General features: G+C 38.3%; 2 protein-coding genes across 4 annotated transcripts in view; one reads left to right on the top strand and one right to left on the bottom strand.

Annotated features, from left to right (window-relative positions):
• The window catches only part of shc1 (SHC (Src homology 2 domain containing) transforming protein 1), a 40,698-nt gene extending 37,196 nt beyond the window's left edge, over positions 1-3,502 (bottom strand). For 2 of the 3 annotated variants that reach the window (XM_058401269.1, XM_058401277.1), the window contains exon 1: positions 3,233-3,501. The gene's annotated coding sequence lies outside the window, so the exon portion shown is untranslated. Of the gene's footprint in view, positions 1-3,232 lie in introns of all 3 variants that reach the window. The other variant, XM_058401293.1, reaches the window with a different exon arrangement.
• A 3,907-nt stretch (positions 3,503-7,409) lies between these two features.
• On the top strand, positions 7,410-18,270 carry flad1 (flavin adenine dinucleotide synthetase 1). The gene is made up of 8 exons (XM_058397497.1): positions 7,410-7,757; positions 8,994-9,159; positions 10,002-10,761; positions 12,152-12,299; positions 13,119-13,217; positions 13,442-13,631; positions 17,172-17,245; positions 17,397-18,270. Exons 2-8 carry the CDS (start codon positions 9,010-9,012, stop codon positions 17,530-17,532), a joined length of 1,557 nt encoding a protein of 518 aa, XP_058253480.1. The 5' UTR covers positions 7,410-7,757; positions 8,994-9,009; the 3' UTR covers positions 17,533-18,270.
• The last annotated feature ends 6,602 nt before the right edge of the window (positions 18,271-24,872 follow it).

Here is a 24,872-nt window from a genome sequence, read left to right as displayed (position 1 = left end):
CAAGCTTGGACTGACACCCATGAAAAGCAGATTTTGTAATCCTGTCTACGCAGATAAATGCTCTGGGGACCCACACTGACCAAGACACTTGTTAAGTCATAAAACACTTTAAAAAAAAAAAAACACTAATAAGGAGCAACATGTTACTAACAGGATTAGTCCATTTCCCGTTACATAACACTACCTGGAAGGACTTCTTTGAAGATAAGGAGAGATCGGCAGACTCACTCACTCACTGTTTTCTTAATGACTGTTTATGGTTTCATTACATATTATGCAACATCCATAAGAAATATTAGTTCATGTCGTCAGTTATGTGAAAAAAAACATTACAAAAGCGTTCCTGTGAATGTGCTGTTACTACATATTAGAACAAGTACATTACTATTTCATTTATATTTCAGATCACATTAATCCTGTTTCGATTTGAAAATGTAACATTCCTATGGTATGAACCTGATCAATCTAAAATCCATTACATTTTATCGCATTGTAAATGTGTAATGGTTCCCACCATTACACTTTCATCACTAAAATATTTCATTACATTTAACAGAAGTGTAACCACCTTTCTGCTCTGGCATTGGGGTTCATTTGTGGCATTACAACATGAAGAGATATGTAAGATGGGACGTCCATGAGAAGTGTGAGGGATGTGAGAAAAATAATTTACTATCTTCTGGCAGTTTGAGTCATTCTTATGGCATCTAAGCTATTGTACCTGAGGTGTGCTTATAGACGACAGTGATGCCAAAAACAAAAGTCATACTGTAGTCATGCCTGGACCTGAAGGAAACAATCTACAGCAGCAGAAAAAAAGATTGTGGTGTAGAAATCACAGCTTCTTATACATGTACCAGCAAAGAACGGCTGGTACATGTATAACGGCAAAGTCAGTGTGATATCAGTGGACGCTTTATGGGAGTCTTTGTTGCTGTTGCAAGATAAAATCCTACATAAAGAATCAACCAAAACCAAAATCAGCTTAGTCTTAAATTGTGTATACACAGGGACTGTAGTACACAATCATATGGAAATCATAAAGTTAGGCTCTTAATGGTATTATAAATCAGTATAGCAAGTTAAGTTGTCTTTATTTGTCGCGTATACATTACTGCACAGTAAAATTCTTTCTTCACATATCCCATCCTTGGGGGTTGGAGTCAGTGCGCAGGGTCAGCCATGATACAGCGCCCCTGGAGCAGGGGTGGTTGGGGGCCTTGCTCAAGGGCCCAACGGTGGCAGCTTGTCAGTGCTGGGGCTTGAACCCTGATCTTCCGATCAACGACCCAGAGCCTTAACAACTTGATCTACCACCGTCCCCCATGTCCATGTTTTACAGAAAAAACAAGGTAAACTCTAATAAGAGCAGTAAAGCTTGATTTTTGATATATGAACATTCACATGAAATAACACATTTGCATGATAGCCACTTGTAAGCAGTCATAATTAAACAACCTGATCATTTTGAAAAATACAGATTTTGTGTCTAATTTCATGTCGGCTATATTTACACTTTACCCACACACAAACATCTATGTTTATGAAATTTCCTCATTCTATTTCAGCTGAAAGTGCACTGATCTTGCCTGGTATCTGAAATGATGACATTTACATGCCCTTGTTTTATAGCGTACTCACATAACAGACGTTTACATACAGTCCACAAGACACAATAATAACTGAATTTAAACAAATGAGCAAGTTTACATACACTTCATTCTCCCTTTGTTTGTCCGGATCGGTTAAAACCGCCCACTGCTCATCAGTAGCCGTCCCTCAACTCTGAGAGTCGTACACAACTTTAACAAAAAGGTGTAAACATTCACTGATTCATCCAACCCACAGATCCACAGGGGAGGTGTAAACCTTTTAACAGGATCATCGGTGTAAATTGTTATTATTTTGTCTTCTGGGAAACATGTCAATGTCTAATGTCACTTCTGAAGGGCAGAAAGAAAAATAAAAAAATATGATCTTTAAAAACAATAATTATCTACACATCCTGTTCAATTTCATTTTAATGTATGCCGTAATGATGTAAATGTACTGTCAATCTTCTTATTTTTTCAACGATATTTTCAGTTAGTAATTAATTAAAAATCATGAACAAGTGACAGCGCAATAACCTTGCAGGTTGCTATTTTCATGTATTTACCCACAATAACACTTTATTTATCGCAAATCAGTAGTTAAATGATACATTTCTGTTGCAGGAAAATATATACCTTTTTTTAAATGTAGTTATTTATTAATCACACACAGGCCTACACGGTTTCCTGGATATCTATTGTTTTTCCATGCTCACTATGAAGGGGACGGACAGAAGAGCACTTCTGTAAAGTATGGGATTTCTGATTCAGCTGTAGAAGAAGAGTGGCTATGATCATGTCTGCTGGAAACTGATACCTTTAAAAACACATAAATGTGAACGTTTTGACTTGGAAGACATGAAAAATTAAACGGAAATTTGTTTAGCCACATTTTTCAGCAACAGAGATCAGTTGATCTCTGGAGATCTGTTAATCAACTGATCTCCGCTGATGAAAAATCAACACTATGTTAACATCTTTACAACATACAATAAAATGTTGAACAGGATGATCAGTGTAAATAATTATTGTGTTTAAAGATCATATTTTTTTTTTCACCATTGTTTTCATCAAATCCGGAGATCAACTGTTTTCTTCAATCAGTTGATCTCCGTTACAGTTGATCTCCGTTACAGCTGAGTGAGTTTCTGAACTGTACTTGTCTTGTTTCACTCGAATGCGCAATTTATAACCAGAGATTAGACAAACTGCTAAGCAAAACTATCATTCCTACAGTAATACATGGAGCTGCTCTTAAAAGACGCATTACTGTCTCTCTACACGTATCAGCATGATGAAAGAAAACTTCAGTAGTGTTTTCAGCACATGAAGGTGAGAATGGAAGAGTCGATCCCAAATGGCTCCCTACTGTACATAGTCATGAGCACGTCATAGAGGCTGAGAGTCCTTATTAACTCAGAACTCATGTAGGACACATACATAGGGAATATGGATCCATTTGGGATTCACCCGAGTCAAAAGTCAGAAAAAAAAAAAAAGTGGCGAGTGAGAAACTTATTAAAAGTTGAGAGGAACTTTCATGCATGATGAAGTTCCAGTTCGCTGTAGGAGTAAAAACTCCTGTTGGGATAACATGGTCGGAAAGGAAAGTATTGCAAAATCTATGTCCACAAACTTACCCCTCTCTCTTCCTCTCTGCCGTCCTCGCGTCTCCTATATCCTGCTCTCCCGAACACTTTTTTTAACCTCAACTTCCTGCAGTGTTACATTGAAAAATCACTTGCAGTCCGGTGGCGAATAAAGACCGCCGCCACTCTGCCCACTGAGTTCACACGTAAAACAATGACAAAAGTACATGAAAACTTTTTTCGTCTTTTTTTCCGGATCACCCTTGCCTTTCCTCCCTCCTAAACTCACCACCCTTTCCGAAGACCAGAAAGAATCAACTTCCGCGATCGAAAGCCTGCGTCATGCGGTTTGGCGTAAAGCACGAGCGCCTGCACCTGGCCCGGCCGAGCGCGCGACCTTCACTTGTTTTTGCTCAATCGGGGGAAAGGAGCACATTTGTAGTATGCTATTCTCTTGTGTATTCCCTTGGCAATTACACTTTTGATGAAAAACAAACATCTTTAGACCTTAGTAGGGGAGAATGGGGACAATTGAACCACTGTTTGTGTGAGCAGAATTATTCTAAAGAGCCATTCTATTGACAGTGGCATTTTTTTTTCTGTTAACTATTTATTACAATTTTTTTTTTTATTTTCTGTTAACTATTTATCATGATATTAGATTAAATTAGGGTCTAGTCTGGCCTGTAAGTGCAAAACACACACACACACACACACACACACAGTAAAATGAATTACACCTCAATTCAATTCAATTCAATTCAATTTATTTTTTCTTTGCACTTTTAACAATGGACATTGTCTCATAGCTGCTTTACATAAGTATAGAAACAGAGAAGGAAAAAAATGATAAAGTTTAATGTAAAGTTACTATTTTATCCCTATTTTATCCCTAATGAGCAAGCCTGAGGCGACGGTGGCAAGGAAAGACTCCCTGAAATGATATGAGGAAGAAACCTTGAGAGGAACCAGGCTCTGAAAGGAACCCATCCTCATTTGGATGACACTGGACAGTAAAAGAGGTAAATATAAATAAATAATGTCCTTTCTACAACAGCAGCCAAGGGCTTATGAGGAACTATTAGGTCAGTGTAGTTTCTGAGTTACAGACACTAATTCCTTGCTGTCTCAAGCTGACAGATGTAACAGCAGATCTGTGACGGTGTGATAGTCTCCAAGTGGCTCAGTCTGCAGCTGTCTCCTGGTCACAGGCTGTCCAGTGATCTGAAAAATCAGTAACTATTACATTTTAAACTTCAAAAATTCAGAAACACAAAAACACAACCACAAAACCAGGAACAAAGAGGCAGTTCAGAATGTGAAAAAAACCCACAACACAGAAAGTCGGCGTGTTTGTTGCCAGTGCGTAGGTATGACTATCAAAGGAAAACAAAAAAAGAGTTGCATTATCACCTTGAACATCATGTTTTTATAGCAAGAATAATTCTTTCTTTTAAATAATCCAGCTTCCTTTACACAGGTTTATATCTGGTTCACATACTCATATCTAAATTATCATATGCCCTTGTTAAAAATACACAAAGATAAAAGCATCAGTAGATTCATTTAGGCTCAACATCTAGATTCACACTTTATTTAATCACCAAACAGCGTGTGATTATTCATAAGGACTTACCCTTTCTGTTTTGAGTTAAATCTGTTGTATTTTTTCATTTTGCTGTCATGTTTCCAAATCTGTTGTGTTTTTTGATTTTGCGTACTTTCCTGAATTTTCTTTTGTTGTTGTTGCATGATGCAGAAACACAGACGTTCATGATGAGCATTCCTAATATGGCAGGAATAAAAAGTGGGAAATGGAACCATGATGAGAATAAATTTTTTGAGGGTAATAAAACGAGCAATACAATTGGAGCACATACTCGATCTGGGGTAGCATAAAGGAGGATGGGGGCCAAAGACTTTAGGAAACAAACAGTGTTCCAAGCTGGGGCCCAGTGTACTGCCAGTCCTGAGTCTAGTGTTTTGTTTTCTTGGACTGAGATTGAAGTTTGAACAACTAAACAAACACATCATTTGGACAGTTACTGCAATTAGACACTCACACCAAGTCAGCCTGCTTTGTGTCGGCCCAATACACACCAATTCAGTGTGGGTTATGTTCTTACAACAAACCAGCCCTGTTATGTTTTATTCATTACATATTTATAATACTCACTTCTCACTAGATGTTTCAGGTTATTCAGCTGCTCAGGTCCAGGACTGTCTGACAAATGTCTAGACCCTATGTAGGTACAGTCTCCCAGGGCCCAATTGCGGTTTCTAAAAATATACACAGGCCTTTTCTAAATTCTTCCTCTGCATAATCATTTCCAATATTTCCCAGAAATGTCCCTGCACAATACACTAATAATGTATCTATAGATACTTTTCATTTGCTTGTTTCTTTAGTTACATCATAATTTCATGACAGTCACTTCAATATGGTGCAAATTAATAGTATTGTTTGGACTAAATAACAAACATGTACAAGCTAAGTGCACCTACATACACCAAACAGGCATAACATTATGACCACCTGCATAATATTGTGTTTGTCCTCCTTTTGCTGCCAAAACAGCCCTGACCTTTCATGCACTGTGTATTCTGACACCTTTCTATCAGAACCAGCATTAAATTCTTCAGCAATTTGAGCAACAGTAGCTTGTCTGTTGGATCGGATCACACGGACCAGCCTTTGCTCCTCACGTGCATCAATGAGCCTTGGCCGGCCCATGACCCTGTCACCGGTTCCAGGACCCTGTTCCTTCCTTGGACCATTTTTGATAAATACTGACCACTGCAGACCGGGAACACCCCACAAGAGCTGCAGTTTCAGAGATGCTCTGATCCAGTCATCTAGCAAGCACAATTTGGCCCTTGTCAAACTCACTCAAATCCTTACACTTGTCCTTTGAGGACAAACTGTTTACTTGCTGCCTAATATATCCCACCCACTAACAGGTGCCATGATGAGGAGATAATCATGTGTTCTTCATGTCACCTGTGAGTGGTCATAATGTTATGGTTGATCAGTCTATATGATATTTGTATGTGACAAAATGGCCACAGAATGTAGCTATAAGATATATAAATAAAGTGGCATCTCACTTGAAGCCTAGAATCCATAAAAATTAAGAATGGACTTACTCCCTTTATTGTTTAAATGTTTTGAGCTTGCAAATTTACATTTCTGCATTGGTTATACTTCTCTAACACTAAACTAATAGCATAGATAGGTTTAATTGTTTTTATATTTAACATATTATGAAGGCAAATTTTGTAGTCATATGCATGTCATATGCATATCTTGGTGTGGGGGCCAAATGGGTACGTTTTAGCAAATATTCTGTTCCTGATGGCTAAAAGTATATAGTATAAAGTATTGGAATGACACTTAAGATAAGCCTCAGGGATTCCTCTGAGGGGTAAATGAAAAAGGGAGGTCATGGAGTGTGTTGTTCAAAAGAAGTGCTGGAGATCCCGAGGTCAGCATATTTTGACTGGTTTCACTTATTAAACAGCCCTAATTCACAACTAAACTAATTATTGGAGTTATTAAGATATAGAGTGCAGCACTAGGATTAAGATTTACTGCTCCAACCAAACCTGAAGTGGAACTAATACGCCCGCTCTGTCACTGCAGATATTCATGAGTGCATTCTCATGACTTGCAAATTACAGTCAAACCATAATGTGTGTGTGTGTGTGTGTGTATGTGTGTGTGTGTGTGTGTGTGGACTGCCCTCCCACCCTGCTTCACACACAGTATTCCTGGGCTATAGGTTCCAGTTTCACCACAGCCCAAACCACTATAAAGCTTTTGAGTTTGTTTTCAACATTGTCTCAGATAGGTGTGTCCAAAACTCATTTTATCTAAAAAAAAAATATTCAAGGGTTCATTTAAAATATGAATTAATATTTAATAATAATGATATAAAGTAGATCATTAAAAAAACAACACCAGCATTAAAATAAGGGGCAGGCTAAAGTCTACTCATGCTGTATATTCTACTCAACACACGCGCGCGCGCGCGGGCACACACACATACACAAGCCCCATACCGGCACTGAGGTGGGTTTTGTCGAATACGGGTGGGAAAAAATGTCTCATTCATGCATGCAAGAAGTAGCAAGACTTCCGGGTTGGTTTGTAAATCCCGCCTTTCTTCAAGTTCATTGGGCTTTTCAGCGGATTCCTACGTCATGTCCGGCAAGTGGCTCAGTTCTATTGGCTTTGAGCGGATCTCAAGTTTTCTTACCCGACAGGGTCGTTCTGTTTTGGCTGGAATTTAGCGGAAGGTGAATGTTCAATTAAACGATTTAAAGATTTCCTTAAATGATCAGCTGATCTGTTTTGCGCTGTCTTTAAATGTTTTATCGTTTAATAGTCTCGTTGGACGTGAAGCTCCTTAAGGTCTTCATGACCCATGCTGGGTTGTAAACACATGACCGCTGCAGTAAGTTGCCCTTTGACATGAATAACATGTCTTTGACATGTTTATGTTGAAGATGTCCTTATCAAGTTAACTTCCTGGACTAATTCACGCACTGTGAATATTTATTACCTGCTAAGAAGGTAAGCCCTATTATTAAAATATTCCTACTCCATGTCTAAAACTCGTATGTATAGAATAGCTTCAGTCTGTGCGCAGTTCTCTTTCTGTTGATGAAATGGACCTGAATGGACAGGAATCTGAAGTGACCAGCGTGTGAAGAGGTCTGTGATAGCTTAGTGATTAAGACTCTTTGGGTCAATGATTAAAAGGTTGTGAGTTCAAATCTCAAAGGGTAAGTTATGAGACAACATGCTCCCTGGTTATGGGTGCACAAAAGGACCCTGCTTTTGAGTCATACTAGGTCTCTACTTAGTTTTAATTCTTGATAGAAGTGTTTACCGACAGGAGGAGTCTGAACAATCCATAATGATGGTTTTCTTTCTCGTGAATGCGGTTCAGTTTTTCATGGAGATTTTGACTCTTTGTAGTTAAGTGAAGTTGTCTTTGTCACATATTCATTACTGCATAGTGAAATCCTTTCTTCACATATCCCATCCTTAGTGGTTGGGGTCAGAGCACAGGGTCAGGGCCTTGCTCAAGGGCCCAATGATGGCAGCTTGGCAGGGCTGGAGCTTGAACCCCAATCTTCTGGTCAACCACCCAGAGCCTTAACCACTTGAGCTACCACCGCCCATATAAGAGGATATTATTACTCTTATTATAGTTAATAAGAGTGACTTTAAGCTGAGTCTCTGGCTTTGGTGGCCCCTGAGCCTGTGTCCATTAGGGCTGTTCAGTAATCCACTCTTGCCATCAAGCTGCCACTAGAAAGCTATGTTCACACATACAGTGATTTTATCACTGCAAGTTGCCATAGTAACAACAGTTTTCAAACTTTGCACAAAGTTTTCTCAGCTCTGTTACCTGGAAACGCCCGCATCTAGTCTCTAAATGTTGCTCGTGGCATCGTAAATTGACAGTTCTCATTGAAAATGAATGATCTCTGATCGCTTTGTCGTTGTATGTGCGAACAGCATTATCCCTGAGCATTATTATCCTTTAACAGCCATGTTTGGGTGTATTCAGTATCAGTAATGTTAGTAGCCATGGATTAAAGCTTATGGTTTGCCATCTGTAGTGTTATTTTTGTTTAGAACAGATTATATCAGTTCATTAATCACTTGATAAAGTCTAGTAGCAGTAGTAAAACATTGGTTTTATCTCATTTATCTAAAAGGTTTTATCAATTTGTGTAAGTTCTCAAGATACCTGATTTTTTTGTGATGACTGTAAGTCTCTCTGTGTCTTTCCTGTAGTCTTCACCCCGGCTGAATGCTTCAGGCTTTACCTCGGCTGAGCAGAGCTGTGGAGAGGATTCGTCGTGTGGGAGCTCACCTCAGCACTATGGCCCAAAATGGCAGCACTGAGAATGGAAAAGTGGTCACAGCTGCCATAGTCATCATCGGCGATGAGATTCTCAAGGTGAGACAGTGAGGCACACCAGATATCAAATAATATTCATTCCACACAGAGGGCCATGGGGTACCATTGTGTACTTCAGACTTTCCAAATAATGGCTGAAAGCAATGGTAAGGGTTGGCAGGATTCTGTTGTTGTACGCGGCTTGTTTGGAAGTGCTCCATTTTAGCTTCACATCCCTCATCATTGACTGAAGGGTTAAACATTTTATAATCAAATATTAGACTCATTGTCCGAATAGGTACAATCATATTTATTTACTGGAGCCATTAGGAGCTTTTTGACCAGTTACACTGTGTTACAAACTACTTTCAAAACATTAACCATCACATTTAAAGTGTTTTCTGGATCTTACTAAAATACCAGTTAGATTCACTCTGCCATTTTGTTAAGTTATAAAGCTTTAGAGAAGAAAATGAACAGTGCTGCATAAAAACAGGTCAGTGTAACTGTCATCAACTGGAAAAATATTCTGATATAATAGTGATGCCGAGGGCAAGTATGTCACAGTCCTCTTTGGATTTCTGAGCCATGTTTTGCAAAGCACTACTACACATTCACCCATAACAGCTTTACCATAGAAGTGCTTATATTTACTTTTTATTTTATTTCTATTTGTGAAAAATGCATAAATTTAATAACCATACGTCTCTTAGAATTTTTGGTTGTACATAATGCACATTTAGTAACAGTATGTAGTGATTGTAAGACCGTTTCTTAAGAAGATATACATCAAATATGACAAAATTGCCCAGAGTTAAAAGTTTAAATGAGCAAAAACTGGTAGTTTTTTATCAGGGATGCATTTTTATACCTTGTCGTTTTTTTGTGTGTGTGTGTGTTAGGGTCACACAGCCGACACGAACAGCACTTTCTTGTGTCGCGGACTGCGCAAGCTGGGGGTCAGTGTGCAGCGCATTTCAGTGGTGCCTGATGCACAGGAGGTCATCGCTAAGGAAGTGGCCGCACTTTCACCTACGGTAACGCACTTGATCACGGCAGGTGGCATCGGACCCACTCATGACGACGTGACCTTTGAAGCCGTGGCCCTGGCGTTCGGCGAGACTCTGCAAGTGCACCCGGAGCTCACACGCCTCATCGAGCAGTTCTTCGGCAAAGTCGATTCTACCAGTGCCCCCATGAAACTTGCCACAGTGCCTTCTTCTGCAAAGCTGAACTATGGCCGCGACCCTCAGACTGGCGAGTCTCTGCGCTTCCCGTTGGTCAGTGTACACAATGTCTACATGTTCCCTGGCATCCCTACACTTCTGGAGCGTTCCTTCAATGGACTGGTGCACCTGTTTGCCAGCCCGGGAACTGCTTTTCATACACGTGAGGTGTTCGTGGATACCGATGAAACGGAAATCGCGCCCGTCCTGACCAGGCTGCAGTCTGAATGGGGAAAACGAATATCGCTTGGCTCGTATCCTGACTGGCTGAGTAACTACTATCGTGTGAGGCTGGTGCTAGACTCAGATAGTGCCGACAAGGTGGAGAAAGCACAGGCCCGGCTAGAGGAGGAGCTGCCTAAAGGGAGTGTGGTGCGGCTAGTCAGTGATCCTGTAGCCGTTGCTCCCCATGAGGTCTACTCACTCGCCTTAAATGGTAATTATTGGAAAAATATGCTACTAATATAGTGAGTGAAATAACAAAAAAAAGCATGTTACAGCACAAGACTGTAAAAGGGTTTCTTTTCCTTGGTTTGAGCATGCATACAGATAAAAAAACAGCAAGTGATGCAATGGGATATATTAGACTGGAATCACTGATAAATAATGCACGCCAGACTGGTCTGTGTTCTCTTCTGTGTTTTTCAGGTTGAGTCATGGTCTGTTTTTGGATCTGGTTGAAATACACTCTGATTGACTAACCACTTCATAATCAAAAATGCAGCTTTATATTTGAACTTAAGATTTGTAATGATGTCTGCAAACGTGCAATCTGTTTGTGGATGTAGATTTAATTTTATACCCAACAAAAATACTTTGCCTGAAGTGCTACAAGTGTTATATTAAACTATTTATTGAGATCAAGACCACCGCCTCCAAAGCCAGGGAAAAAAACAAGAGGTGCAAATGCATATCACGACAAAGATGCTCTAGCTTTTTAATGTTAATAGATTTGTTTATAGAGAATTTGTTGTCCCCTAGACAGACTATCCGTAAACGATTTTCCCGTAAAGTGATTAGGTGTCTACAAGAATGCATCAGGAAAAAATGCACAGTGACAATGTACCAACACACACAGTGATTAAAGACGAGTCAAACGAACACGATCACTGTATTGATGTGTGATTTGACCAGACGTGTTTTTTGTACCAATTACTTTAATGAACTCGTCTATGGGAAAGCATCAAGAAAAAAAGAGAAGTGGTGAACCCAGATCTGGATCCTGTACCGCGACAATGCACACACTGCGTTCAGTTCAGTCAAGGAGTTTTTAACCGGAGGCAATGTGATCATCGCTTCACCGTATTCATCAGATCTCACTCCTTGTGACTTCTTGTTTCTGAAATTAAATTTCCACTGAAGGTGGAAAGATTTGAAGACCGAAGGTGGAAAGATTGTGTGTGTGTGTGTCTGTGTGTGTGCAGGTGCATTGTCATGGTGCGTTTTAATCTTGATGTTTTTCTGTAGACACCTAAGCACTTCATTGTTAAATTGTTGATTGACAGTCTGTCCAGAGAGACCTAGCTCTCTTTGAACAAGTGTGTTAATGTCAAAAACATTGCGAGGATCATTGCTTTGACATGCTTTGGAAGCAGTTTTGTGAGCAAAAATCAAGATTTCACACAAATTCTTAAATGTTTAACATCTACCAGGGGTTTTGAAGAACAAAAATCACTATGTATCAGAAAAAAGTCATGTGCACAAAAAAATAAAACAAACCACGCATCCACAAGGTATGATGCCACTCAGGACACTGACTACAGCTCACGGTCGGATTCTAGGAATTTTTCCAGGAATTTATTCTCTTATAAATAAATCTTTTCCAGGTTCACCCTTAGGGGAGAAAGTAGCTGTAGCTCTGAGGACGATCGAGAAGGCACTGGATCTTTACCGACTGAAAGAGATCTGCATTGGCTTCAATGGTGGCAAAGACTGCACGGCACTGCTGCATCTTTTCTACGCTGCACTTAAACGGTGAGAAATGAGAGCAGAGTTTTATGCCACTTTCTGTCAGTCAGTACACGTCTTTTGTTAAATGACTGTATTAAGCCTTGTTTCATGACTGGATTTTTTGCAGTTTTATGAAGAGAGAGCTGCAGCAAGGATGTAGTAATTTACCAGTATTCATGTTATCAAGTGAGAACTAAGGTCCAAGCCTAAGTTCAAAGAGGCACTACAGGAAATCCATAACCTGCACAATCCGAACCAGCGGCCTTTCCTAGATTTCCTAGTTTCAAAGAAAGCTTCTAGATTTTGTTGAACAGGCATGATTCAGCAGTTTTGTTTCTAACAAAAAATCTATCCAGTTTCTGTTCACACACAAATTCTCACTTCCTTTCTTCCTTCCTATTTAAAGCAATAGACAAAACATTTAGGGTTTTTTCTCAAGCTGGTTAAATCCTACCTCTGTATTCAGCACCTGGTCAATGACATTACTTATTCTTTAACTTGAAGCACAGCTGATGAACTTTATGCACATTTCCTCTGTTAATATCTAACAACCACTGGTTGTTAGCTCAGTTATCTGTCCTGGAGTTGAGTGTACTACACTTTTGGGGCTAAATAGAAAAATAAATAAGGATAGTTTTTAAAATCTTTTTTGAATATGAGAAATGAAAGCTGTAGTCCGGTCTAAAAATGCTTTAGTTTCATATGTGTCTATAATACATGCATTAATGTGTCTCACATTTACTGGCAGTATAAAATCTCATCATGTAGAGGTTTTCACCAGGAAGCATGCAGAATACACTAGCACAACATTTATTTAAGAAATTAAACCTTCTTCTTCCTCAGTCGCTATCCAGACAGTAAAGACAAGGTGAAAGCTCTGTACATCCGAATCGTCTCCCCGTTCCCAGAGATGGAGAGATTTCTGCAGGACACCATTAAAAGGTACATTCTTTAGAAATGAATGTAATAATTATTAGTTAATAAGAATAACTAGTAATAACACAGCCACAGATTAAAATATCGACATTTTACAGTAGATAATTAAGATAAATAGAGAAAGTACTCAATGTGTGGCGGCAAAAGCACACAGTAGAACTCTTAAATAATAACGTTACTTGCACCATCTAAGAATACACAAGTGATGTATGTGTATGTGTGTTTTGCAGATATGACCTGGACCTGTTCGCTGTGGAGGGCAGCATTCGGCAGGCTCTAATTGAAGTGCAGGAGAAGAGACCTGAGCTCTGTGCTGTTCTCATGGGCACCAGACGCACCGATCCTTACTCGCACACACTCACTGCCCTCTGTCCCACAGACCCAGACTGGCCTCCCTACATGAGAGTCAACCCATTACTGGTAAAAGCAAAAACCCACACACACACTTTTCAATCTGGTTTCTTAATAAGATTTATCCTTCCATACAAGCCAGCTGTGTCAGCACATGTAGTATGAATGAAAATGAAATATTGAATTTAATTGTATTATAGGATCACGTGCGTTCCACATTATTTAAACTCTTAGTAAAATTCAGTCTCTAATCAGTCTCGGCTTTAGTGTGAAATCCTGAATCCAGTCTAAGGATAAATAAATACACACAGTACCACAATAAATACAACACAAACATTCTGATTGTTGTAAACAGTGTAGAACATAAAGTAAACACCAGCACAGTAACTGAGGCCTTATCACCACATTCCAGCAGCATTGACGTCTCCGAGTGTTCTAGTCTATTGTTCAGTACCCGTGAGACCGGTAATACCAGTATAGGTATTATGACATTTATGAGTAGCAAGACCATTGTACTGAGTTGCAGAGGTTTGAGCTCCCCTTACCGAATTACATATTTTGTTGCTTTTTGAAGTGAAAGAAACAAGCAACCTCTGCAGCAAACTCCCTCAATAAAGTCAAACAGCCATTCCTTCAATGCAATAAGTCTAATCCTTCTTTATTATAAATTTATATGCTTTTAAAGAAAAAGCTACTGGAGACATTTGACCTAGCTGTGACCTTGACTCAATTTCAAAATCTTATTAGATCATCTGCTGTTGATCATGATCATTTCTATAAACATTCAGCAACTCGTTCTTGAGATATTGCGCTAACAGGAATCTCAGAGGGACACAAAGGCAGACATGCTGACAACCCAAAAACATAATGGCTACCTAGTGCCAGAGGCCACTCTGCTGTGGTGTGTGCAAAAGGATGGGTGCACGCACTGCATGTTTAACATCTCAACAGATCTCAGCAATGTTTCATGCCAGGGAAATTTGAGGGCAATTTCTAAAATCTCTTTTCACATTCAGCTCCTCCACCGACTGCTTTATGTCTGCTTCCACATTGTCTGCAATCTATTTTTCCATCTACCCATGCCACAGCTCCTGTGTCCCTACCTTAGAGCACAAACGATTCTCCCCCTTGCATAACAATTGGCAAGGTGTTCTTTTCATGAAATGCCTCTCCTCTTTTTCCTTGTTGTTAAATATGCCTTTGGTTGTTGTTTTTCCAAAAATACCTATAGAAAATGCCTGGCTTATCTATATACTGAATTTTATGTATATTTTAGACATTGATATATGCCAGGAGGTTGGAGGTAAGGTTTCATTCTGATGACTCTTCTATGCAGCATGTTTGTGCAAGTAATGCACACTAGAAAAAAAAAACTAGTTTCATCTAAAGCTGCCTGCAAATCCGTGCTGTCATTTGAGGATTTTGCTTTGCTATTCTGCTCTACCATATGGACCCTTCTGTCTTTCTTTCAGATCATGCCTCAGCCTGTTTCTTAAAGGAGCCCATGGTTGTTGAGCATTAGCACAGTGTTGGCAGAGAATTTATTATGCTTTGAAATAGTTCTCAGCTGATCATTTCTAATGACAATCCTGAATCAGTTCAGGCCTAACGATTCAAATTCTGAGACAAGTGGAAGGTACTCGATGCTTTGGTATCACAGTTAGTGGGAGGGGTAAGACAAGTAAGACACTATTCAGGTTGGTTTGATGAATCAGTGCTTGTGGTAGTTATAGTAATACTTTCTGTATTAGAGAGACCATTCGTTATCTGATACACACAGCAGGACCCATAACAGCTGGTCAAGACACTCTTAAAGACTGCTCTGTAGAATGTGGTGTGGATGGGGAGGGGAAGTATAGCTCTTGCCTTTGGGAATATGTCAGAACTCATGTGTACAACATCACTTACACAGACATTAAAGCGAACATGGCAGCATTTTGTCTGTAATGTCAGTTACTTCAAGAAAAAATGAGGTTTGGGGCTGTCTAAATTTCGATTGCCAATTATGTGTCCGTAAAAAAAAATACTCTGAAACTTGTAAAGATAATTTTTGAACACCTTGTACATTATTTCATTTAGGCAAATACTAGACACATTTGGTGAATATGAACAATTATATTTTTCTCAATGCCATATTTAACAAAATTATGGGTGACATGTAAAACTGTGGTTGTCCAAGTGCCCCTCCGTGTGGCTAATAAGAGTATTACAGATTTAAAGGGAATTGTGTATCCATATCGTTGTGTTTGTGCAGCTTTTAGGGGGGAATAGTCAGAAATAAAGTGCAGTTTGTCTTTATTTTTTTTCCTAAATTAATTAAATACGCACTTTGTATCAGCACCCAATAGAAACAACAATATGTTTAGTATGTTATGTATAAGTCAAGTTCTTTTATCCTTGCATCAGTAATTACTAAGTGTTGTTTAACGGTTATAGGATTGTTATAAGTCATGTAATGCATGTAAAGCACTTGATTAGAATAATGAATGTATGCTTGCTGATTCATAAGACTTTTTTTATAATAATAAATCAATAATAGAACATAAATAAATAAAAAGTTTCATTTAATCTAAATCAATATGCGTTGAAATTAATTGTCGTTAAATCTTATATAACCTTTGTAAGGCCTTAGAACAGCCTTAGAAACCTTATAAAGCTCTTCAAGCACTTATGTAACACCTAAACACAAGGTGGCAGTAAGAGGGTAAAATGACGAATAAGCTTTCAGAAGATATTGCATTCTGCAGCATTCATCTTGATCATTATTGTTTATGTACAGTACATGGAACTGTAGACTTGTATATCTGTCTGATATAAATGCTTTGCCTGGAGAGGTGTCTTGCTCTTGTTTTGTTTTGGTTTGGCAAGAGGTTTTATATTAACATTCATTCATAGACAGCAGTTATGTTTATTCATATTCAGCAGATGCGTTTATTCAAAGGCCTATTCAGATTCCATAGAGCTGGGCAGTCTGAGGATGAGGTTCCTTTGAGGTTTTAACATGTGCTGGGATTTGTGCTTTAATTTCTCATTTGTTTGTCAAAAATGAACTGATGTTCATAGTTTTTTAAAAAAAGGGAAGCACAGGTGTCTCTTATTGCAGTGTTTATCGCTGTGTGTGTTCAGTTGGTGGTCTGGTGTCCTGTTTAATTCTCAGTTTCACATCATGTTTAAGAGCATCAAAAGGCTTTTCCAAAAACTGTTCAACAAAATTAATAGTCTGCAACTGTGTGCTAAAAGCAACTAAGTAGCCAGCTAAACTTCACTGGAAGAGTATTGACTATTAGCTAGCTAACTAGATATATAAATACAATTTTATATTTAGACTGAATTTATTGTATTTATCAATTACAAAGATACCATGCATAAAATTATAGGCTATTGATTATTAGGCCTTCAGGTTATTGAGCTCTGAGCGCTCTGTGAGTCTGACTGGTGCTGTTCTGTTTAAGTTTGAGATGTCAGTCATGTTCATTACAATTTTAATGATTTTAATGGCTGTTTGTTACGACGTTCAACCTGGGCAGGACCAAACCTGATGTATTAATGGCTGTTGTGCATTGAGTGTTAATCTCTACTCCCATTAAAAATCTCTCTGCTTGTCTATAGGATTGGACATATCATGACATCTGGTTGTTCCTGAGAACCCTTTTTGTACCGTACTGCATTCTCTATGACAAAGGGTGAGTCTTCATTTATCACTTCTACACACAAACTGCACACACACTATCCATTCACTCAAAAAGTTTATTTAAAATGTGGCCTTTGATTCTTTCTCTTTGAAATCAGACTCCTTACTATACTCAATGTTCTGTTTGTTTGTGTGTATTGTAGCTACACTTCACTGGGCAGCATGGATAACACTTTCAGGAACCTTTCTCTCCAAGTAGTGGACAGTAAAGGTGTAACTCGTTTTAAACCTGCCTACCAGCTGGAGAAGGAGGAAGAAGAGCGCAGCTCAAGGACGTGATATTGTATAAGTGGTGGTCCAGATATAGCCATGCTCATGAGAAAAGAGCAGGCATTACAGTGGGAAGACTGGCAAACAGCACCAAAGTTTTATTCGTCTTGATTAACCAATCTGTCCTGCTCAGGGTTATGGTGGTTCTAAAGCCAATCCCAGCAACAAGTTGGGAAAATTTTCCCCAGATAGGATACACAAAAATAGCAACATATAAGAGAAAATATCAAATGCCATGCCATTATGTAACTGCGAGAGGAATGCTCCTGTAACTGTATGAAAAGTCCTTTTCCCCCTCGTTCTGAATGTTTTTAAACCCTTTACTTGACTGAATTTTGTGTTTCTGTGTACATTAGTAATGAAAGTGACCAAAAGACTGAATGGATTATGTAGTATGTTAATAAAGTTTTAACAATACTTAAACATAAATCAGTTTAGATTTGTTTCAGTTTCTGAATTCGTTTCAAATTCTGCACGTTGCTATAACAGAACAACCCATATTTTGTTTTTGATTATATCTGCTACAGTTTTTCTGAAAAAGTTTTAAAGTCTAAATTTGGGCACTATTTAAGTTAAGAAACATTTTTCAGGAATAGGACAGCTGTTTAGAGGATCTCATTACATAATAAAGGACTGGTTGCTCTATAAGCATATGTTTCCTTGACATAATAGTGTGGCACATTGTCAACCCAACAGATATTTTTGTCTCCTCTTTATATAAAACTTTCGCTGAATAATTTTATCTATGAACGTAATGAATAAGGAAAGTAAAAGATTTGAATTACTTGATATTCAATTTTTTGCAGTATTTAAATAACATCATAGTTTGTATATTAACCATTTTCACTTTTATTTAGGTGTGACTAATGTATCTGATAGTTATGCAATAGTTATGACAGTCACATGCTTTTACATTTCCTATAAATAGTATCACTCTGATGATCTTTGTTACTGTCAGCTGAGTGTTAAGGTAAGTTCCTACTGAGGAAATCTATATAACATTCATCATATTTAGAAGAATGTTTAAATGACAGTTACTTCTTACTTACTTCTTAACAGGCAATAATTAATGGTGTTAAGTTTAATTGTGTGTTTAAATATATATTTTTTTCCAATTACCCATAGTCTGTTCATTCTTAACTTACAATCAAGATCGCATTATTTGCTTTGGTTTCTTGTAGATCTAGTATTTTAATGTACTTCATATAAAATATAAGTGGGGTCATTAGTCTTAGATGGGCAGACAGGGGAAATTTCTGACTGGTAAGCGAAATTCTCTTTAAAAATTGCCCAAGCTGAACTAAGATCTAGTTCCAAATCAACCATCAACAAAATCAAACACAGGATTCGGCTTTCACATAGGTTTGTCTATCTGGGGTTTTTTTTTAAGGTAAGACTCCTAGGAAACACATTCTGCTGTACAGTAGAGTCAGGAGTCTGAGTCTGCACCTAGGACCAGTTTTGGGTTGGTTCAGAGAGGGGCTTATAATCCCTGATTTGTTTCAGTATTGAAGGATTACTTCTAAACTGTGGATCAATTACCCAGTTATACTATACATGTCACTTTTGTGACAGTTTTTACTTAACACTTAAAATGCCATTAAAAGAACTTGAATGGCTTTTTGTGACTGCAGTTGGAGCTACAGGGATCCTGTGCTCAAAACCTTGTGATGAATCCTTATAATCTTTTAAGCTCCTATTATTTCATTAGCTCCTATAAACCCCAACTAGCTATGTTTCCTTATTAGCTTTCTGTACAGCTCCTGCACTGTCCACCACTGTTCTGTTGCTCACTATGGCTCTAAACTCTCAGTCTATTGTAGAGTGGGTAATACCCTAGACTGGTCATCTGGTTTCCCTTACCATACTCTGCTCTATACACCACTGAGTTTGTAAAATTAGCTGATTAGCAGACTGAACAGTTATACAGGTTCTGGAGATGGGTTTCTGTCTATCTCTGTGTATCTGTTTCAGTGGAACTCCCCTGGCAATACAGATGAATTAGAAAGCCTTGAATAGAGGTCCTGCAGCTAAGCATGTTGTTATTAGCCTGGTGAGATGCTGCTTGTAAGTTGATTACTGACAAAAGTTTGGAGTGGAAGCAAAGTCTTCTTGGCTACATCTCCTCTCTGCTGAGGAGGGGACTGGTGATAATTTAGTTTTCACATCCCCAGCATCTAAATATTAGTTGGCCTGTGACTTTATTGTGCTAGGCTTCTTAAAACTATCCTAGATCACTAACAGCAGAATGGAGTTAAATTTGTATATTCTCAGGTAATATCTTGTCATCTCTGTTGTGTGTGTTTTGTTTTTTTTAAATTATTTTTTACTTTCCCTTTTTTTTACTTTTTTGTCATTTTTTTTCTTTTTGTTTATTTATTTATTTGATTTTTTTGAGTCTGAGTACCACAGCAAGAAGGGTATTTTTTGAGGTATTATTTTATCACCTAAATATTGAATTCCTTCATCGATACTACGTCTTCTCTGGGTGATTCATTTAGTTTTCACATCACCCGCCATATGACTATTAGTATAGACTGAAATGAGGGTGACACCAGAAACTTATGATGCGCTGTTTTGATCCACACTGGCCTCAGGGAATTTCAGTGTGCCACAGTATAAATGAGGTGTTTAGAACCTCTGCTGCAACATGCCTAAACTATTTGGTGCACACCTTAGCTAACATGATGATATACTGAACAACTGAAGAATTACACAGTAATACTTTATTCCTTACTAAGGAGTTTCACATTATTGCACATTGATATCCATATATCCAAATACATGAAGACAGAATTCTTATGTTACATTACATTTACATAGTTTTTAGTTTTTCCCCCTAAAATACAGGTTTGCTTTATAATTGTTTAGTAATATAAAATAATGAGCATCAACTCAACTTTGTGTTAGTGTTTTATGGATTGCTTGATAGGATTTTCTTGTGTTTCTAGTGCTTTATGAACATGTGATTAACTTGTGCGTATTTCCACAATGTTTAATAATGATTATACACTGAATTATTTCTTAGTTTCTTATATGTATTCTTTTGTTTTATACCACCAGGTGACTGCTGAGCAAAATACATTTCCAGACAGATAAGTAGTGATTTCTGGATTGACATTTGAGATTGAGGTTTTAGAAATACAACATAACCGAAGACAGAAATAATATAAAACACTGATATATATATATTTCAGAAGTCCATCATTAATAATGGCACCACCAGCAGCAATTAAAAGCCTCAATATTGTCACCTGGAACACAAATGGTATAAAAATGAAGCTTCCAGAAGTGATGGACAGTCTCAATACCCTTGAGGCTGATATTGCCCTTATACAAGAGACACATGTTGGACCAGAGTGTTACCAAATCTTTGAAAAATTTGAACAGAAAAACTGGAATGTATTTTTTACAGTACACAGCTCCTCCAGCAAAGGAGTCGCAATACTGATAAAAAAAGACATACAATTTGAGTACATATGCCATGATGAGGATTATAGTGGAGGTTACATTGTGCTATTCTGTTATCTGTATGGTGAACTATTCACTCTTGTTAATGTGTACAATCACAAGGCAGACAGAACTCTCTTGGGTAGACTGAAAGAGTTTTTGATGGAAACAGCTGAGGGTGTGCTAGTGGTTGGAGGCGATTTCAACACAGTTTTACATCCCATTTTAGATAGGAAACCGTCAACTTCAAGGCATTCAGCATTTAGAGACATCTTAGAAGATTTTATTGTTTCTCTGAATCTTAAAGATACTTGGTCATGCTCACACCCTACTGAAGAGGGCTTTACACGACGCCAGAACGAGAGTTACTCCAGATTAGACATGTTTTTCATGCCAGAGGACAAAATTAATCGAGTGTGTAGCATTAAGCCTCTTAAACAACAAAACATTTCTGATCATTATCCTCTTGTCCTGACACTCAGAGTTCAAGTGCAAACTGAAAAAAAAATCCCAAATGTTGCCACATTGCTGATGGAACATAAACACAATTCTGACAGGAGAGCAGGGAAGATTAGTGGAGCGGAAATATTGAGTGTGATAAGGTCTTTGACTGTCTCAGAAGAAGCCAGACCTGATGAATTGCAAATATATACCTATAAAAGTTTTCGGTGTTCACTGACAGAAATCTTAAAGATACACTTCAACAATATGTTAAAGGACAAATGTTTATATATGACCTTTAGTGAGACTTATTTTTCAGGATACAGACACATCTTCAATGTGGACTATTTGATATTCACCCAAATTTTGGCCAAGCGCCTGAATGCATTTATTACCCCTTCTTTCAAGGGGATGACGGGCAGAAATCTTCATATCGTGTTCAGCTTGACCTTTGATTCAGGTGAACAACAAATTAGCTGGTCTTTTCTGAAAGAAGCCCTTAAGAATCTAAAACAGACGTCCTCTACCCCACCACCAGACTTCAGCATTCTGGACTGCATTCTGCCTAAAGTCCAAAGCTCTGGTAAATTCAGGCGTTTGCAACCTGGCTGTCCCCTCACCAACACTATCCTCAATCTGGCTCTGAAGCATCTAGGAGATAGGGTTTTTGATTTTAGATACAAGTGTGAGGAACACCGGAGTGATGAGAAGCATAAGCGCAAGGATAAGGAGATCATGTCTATGGTCAGTGTTTGCTATGAAAGACGAGTTCTGCTCATACATACGAAGTTAAAAGAGCATGAAGTGAATAATTTCAACTATCAAGTCCAAAAATCAGGAATTAAATTTCATATGAACAAAACATTTTTATCAGAACAATTCCTGTACAGATGACTGTTTAGAATAGAGTATAAGACCAATCATTATTCATCTTTTCTGCACAAAATTACATCACATTCACACACCATTTTTTTTTTTTTACAGAACTTTATAATCTTTACAGTTTAATCATTTCATCTTTAAACTTGTTCTGTTATTTACATTTATTACTTGCTATATTTGTTGGAATTATTTTTTTTTTACTCTCGGCTGTAGTTTGTGGATATTTTACTGAAACACTACACTATCAATTTTTACAAAAAAATTTTTTTTTTCATACATGCTTTTGTACCTGCTCAAGCTCAACACAGTGAACATCCTCACAGCAAATCTAAAAACACTAGCTAAAAAACAAACATAAAATCAACCACATAAAAACCTCCACTGTGTCTATAAATTTACATGATCTCACAGGTGGCTTATTACATGTATATTCATACATCAGGACACTATTATGTGCTATATTATGTGCATTGTGTGGGGTATATTACAAATGGTGAAGCAACATGTTTATTGTGCTTCAGATGATTGCTTTGTTTTATTTTTTATTTTTGAAAAATGGATATACTTCTACTACTACTACTAATGATGATAATATTAAAACTAGGGGGCTATAACCACATGCACAAACTCTCTAAGATTAAAATGGTCTATAACAAGATACATTAACTCTTTTTGTGAGAAATATAAGTTTATATTATACATTTCTTACTGTCATTAAGTCACACCCTTTTATCCATCCTGAGCATCCTTTTCTACACTGAACAAAATTATAAACGCAACACTTTTATTTTTGCCCCCATTTTTCATGAGCTGAACTCAAAGATCTAAGACCTTTTCTATGTACAGTACACAAAAGGCCTATTTCTCTCAAATATTGTTCACAAATCTGTCTAAATCTGTGTTAGTGAGCACTTCTCCTTTGCTGAGGTAATCCATCCGCCTCACAGGGGTGGCATATCAAGATGCTGATTTGACAGCATGATTATTGCACAGGTGTGCCTTAGGCTGGCCTCAATAAAAGGCTACTCTAAAATGTGCAGTTTTACTGTATCTGGTATGACCACCATTTGCCTCACTCAGTGCAACACATCTCCTTCGCATAGAGTTGATCAGGTTGTTGACTGTGGCCTGTGGAATGTTGGTCCACTCCTCTTCAATGGCTGTGCGAAGTTGCTGGATATTGGCAGGAACTGGAACACGCTGTCGTATACGATCCAGAGCATCCCAAACATGCTCAATGGGTGACATGTCCGGAGAGTATGCTGGCCATGCAATTACTGGGATGTTTTCAGCTTCCAGGAATTGTGTACAGATCCTTGCAACATGGGGCCGTGCATTATCATGCTGCAACATGAGGTGATGGTCGTGGATGAATGGCACAACAGTGGGCCTCAGGATCTTGTCACGGTATCTCTGTGCATTCAAAATGCCATCAATAAAATGCACCTGTGTTTGTTGTCCATAACATACGCCTGCCCATACCATAACCCCACCGCCACAATGGGCCACTTGATCCACAACATTGACATCACCAAACCGCTCACCCACACAACGCCATACACGCTGTCTGCCATCTGCTCTGTACAGTGGAAACTGGGATTCATCCATGAAAAGAACACCTCTCCAAAGTGCCAGACGCCATCAATTGTGAGCATTTACCCACTCAAGTCGGTTACGACTACGAACTGCAGTCAGGTCGAGACCCCGATGAGGACGACGAGCATGCAGATGAGCTTCCCTGAGACGGTTTCTGACAGTTCGTGCAGAAATACTTTGGTTATGCAAACCGATTGTTGCAGCAGCTGTCTGGGTGGCTGGTCTCAGACGATCTTGGAGGTGAAGATGCTGGATGTGGAGAGAAATATTTTGAGTGAAATAGGCGATTTTGAGAGAAATTTTGTGTACATAGAAAAAGTCTTAGATCTTTGAGTTCAGCTCATGAAAAATGGGGGCAAAAACAAAAGTGTTGCGTTTATAATTTTGTTCAGTGTAGATTCAATAACTGTTACAGTCATTATCAAAGATCAGGGACCAAATGGTTCACTGAAAGGAAAGAAATATTCACCACATTTGCTTTCCCATGAAATATGAAACTATATCATGTGTGTTGTCAGTCTTAATTTAAAGTTGCAATGTGTCTAATGGAAATATACAAGTGTATCCATGTGTTCATCCAAATAACACCGGAAAGTACTTGGCAGACTGAGGTCCTCTTCGAACCATTGGGGTCTCATGCATCCTGCAAAGGAAGTAAGGAATAACTTCAAAATGGGACATTCATGCATCTTGTACAGGAGTACCACTGGACACTGATGTATCTTTCTGCTGGAAGGAGAGACATGGCCTGCGGGGAAGACTCAGGACCCAAATAAAAGAATAATTTATTTAAGATTAACGTGATCATGAATGTGAATTGTAGAGACTGCTTGGTGACCTAAATTACTCGGATATTCCTCAGGGCATATTTGGTATCGTTCTAATCCATATTTTATGGTGAACAATGTGGTGACAAACAAGTTTAGGAAACAATATTTACAGTATACAGTTATAGCAAATGCTTCCTACACATTAACATA

The sequence above is a fragment of the Hemibagrus wyckioides genome, linkage group LG01, assembly GCF_019097595.1.
Source record: "Hemibagrus wyckioides isolate EC202008001 linkage group LG01, SWU_Hwy_1.0, whole genome shotgun sequence".
In the NCBI taxonomy this organism is placed as follows: Eukaryota; Metazoa; Chordata; class Actinopteri; order Siluriformes; family Bagridae; genus Hemibagrus; species Hemibagrus wyckioides.
This window is presented reverse-complemented; position numbering and strand designations above follow the sequence as displayed.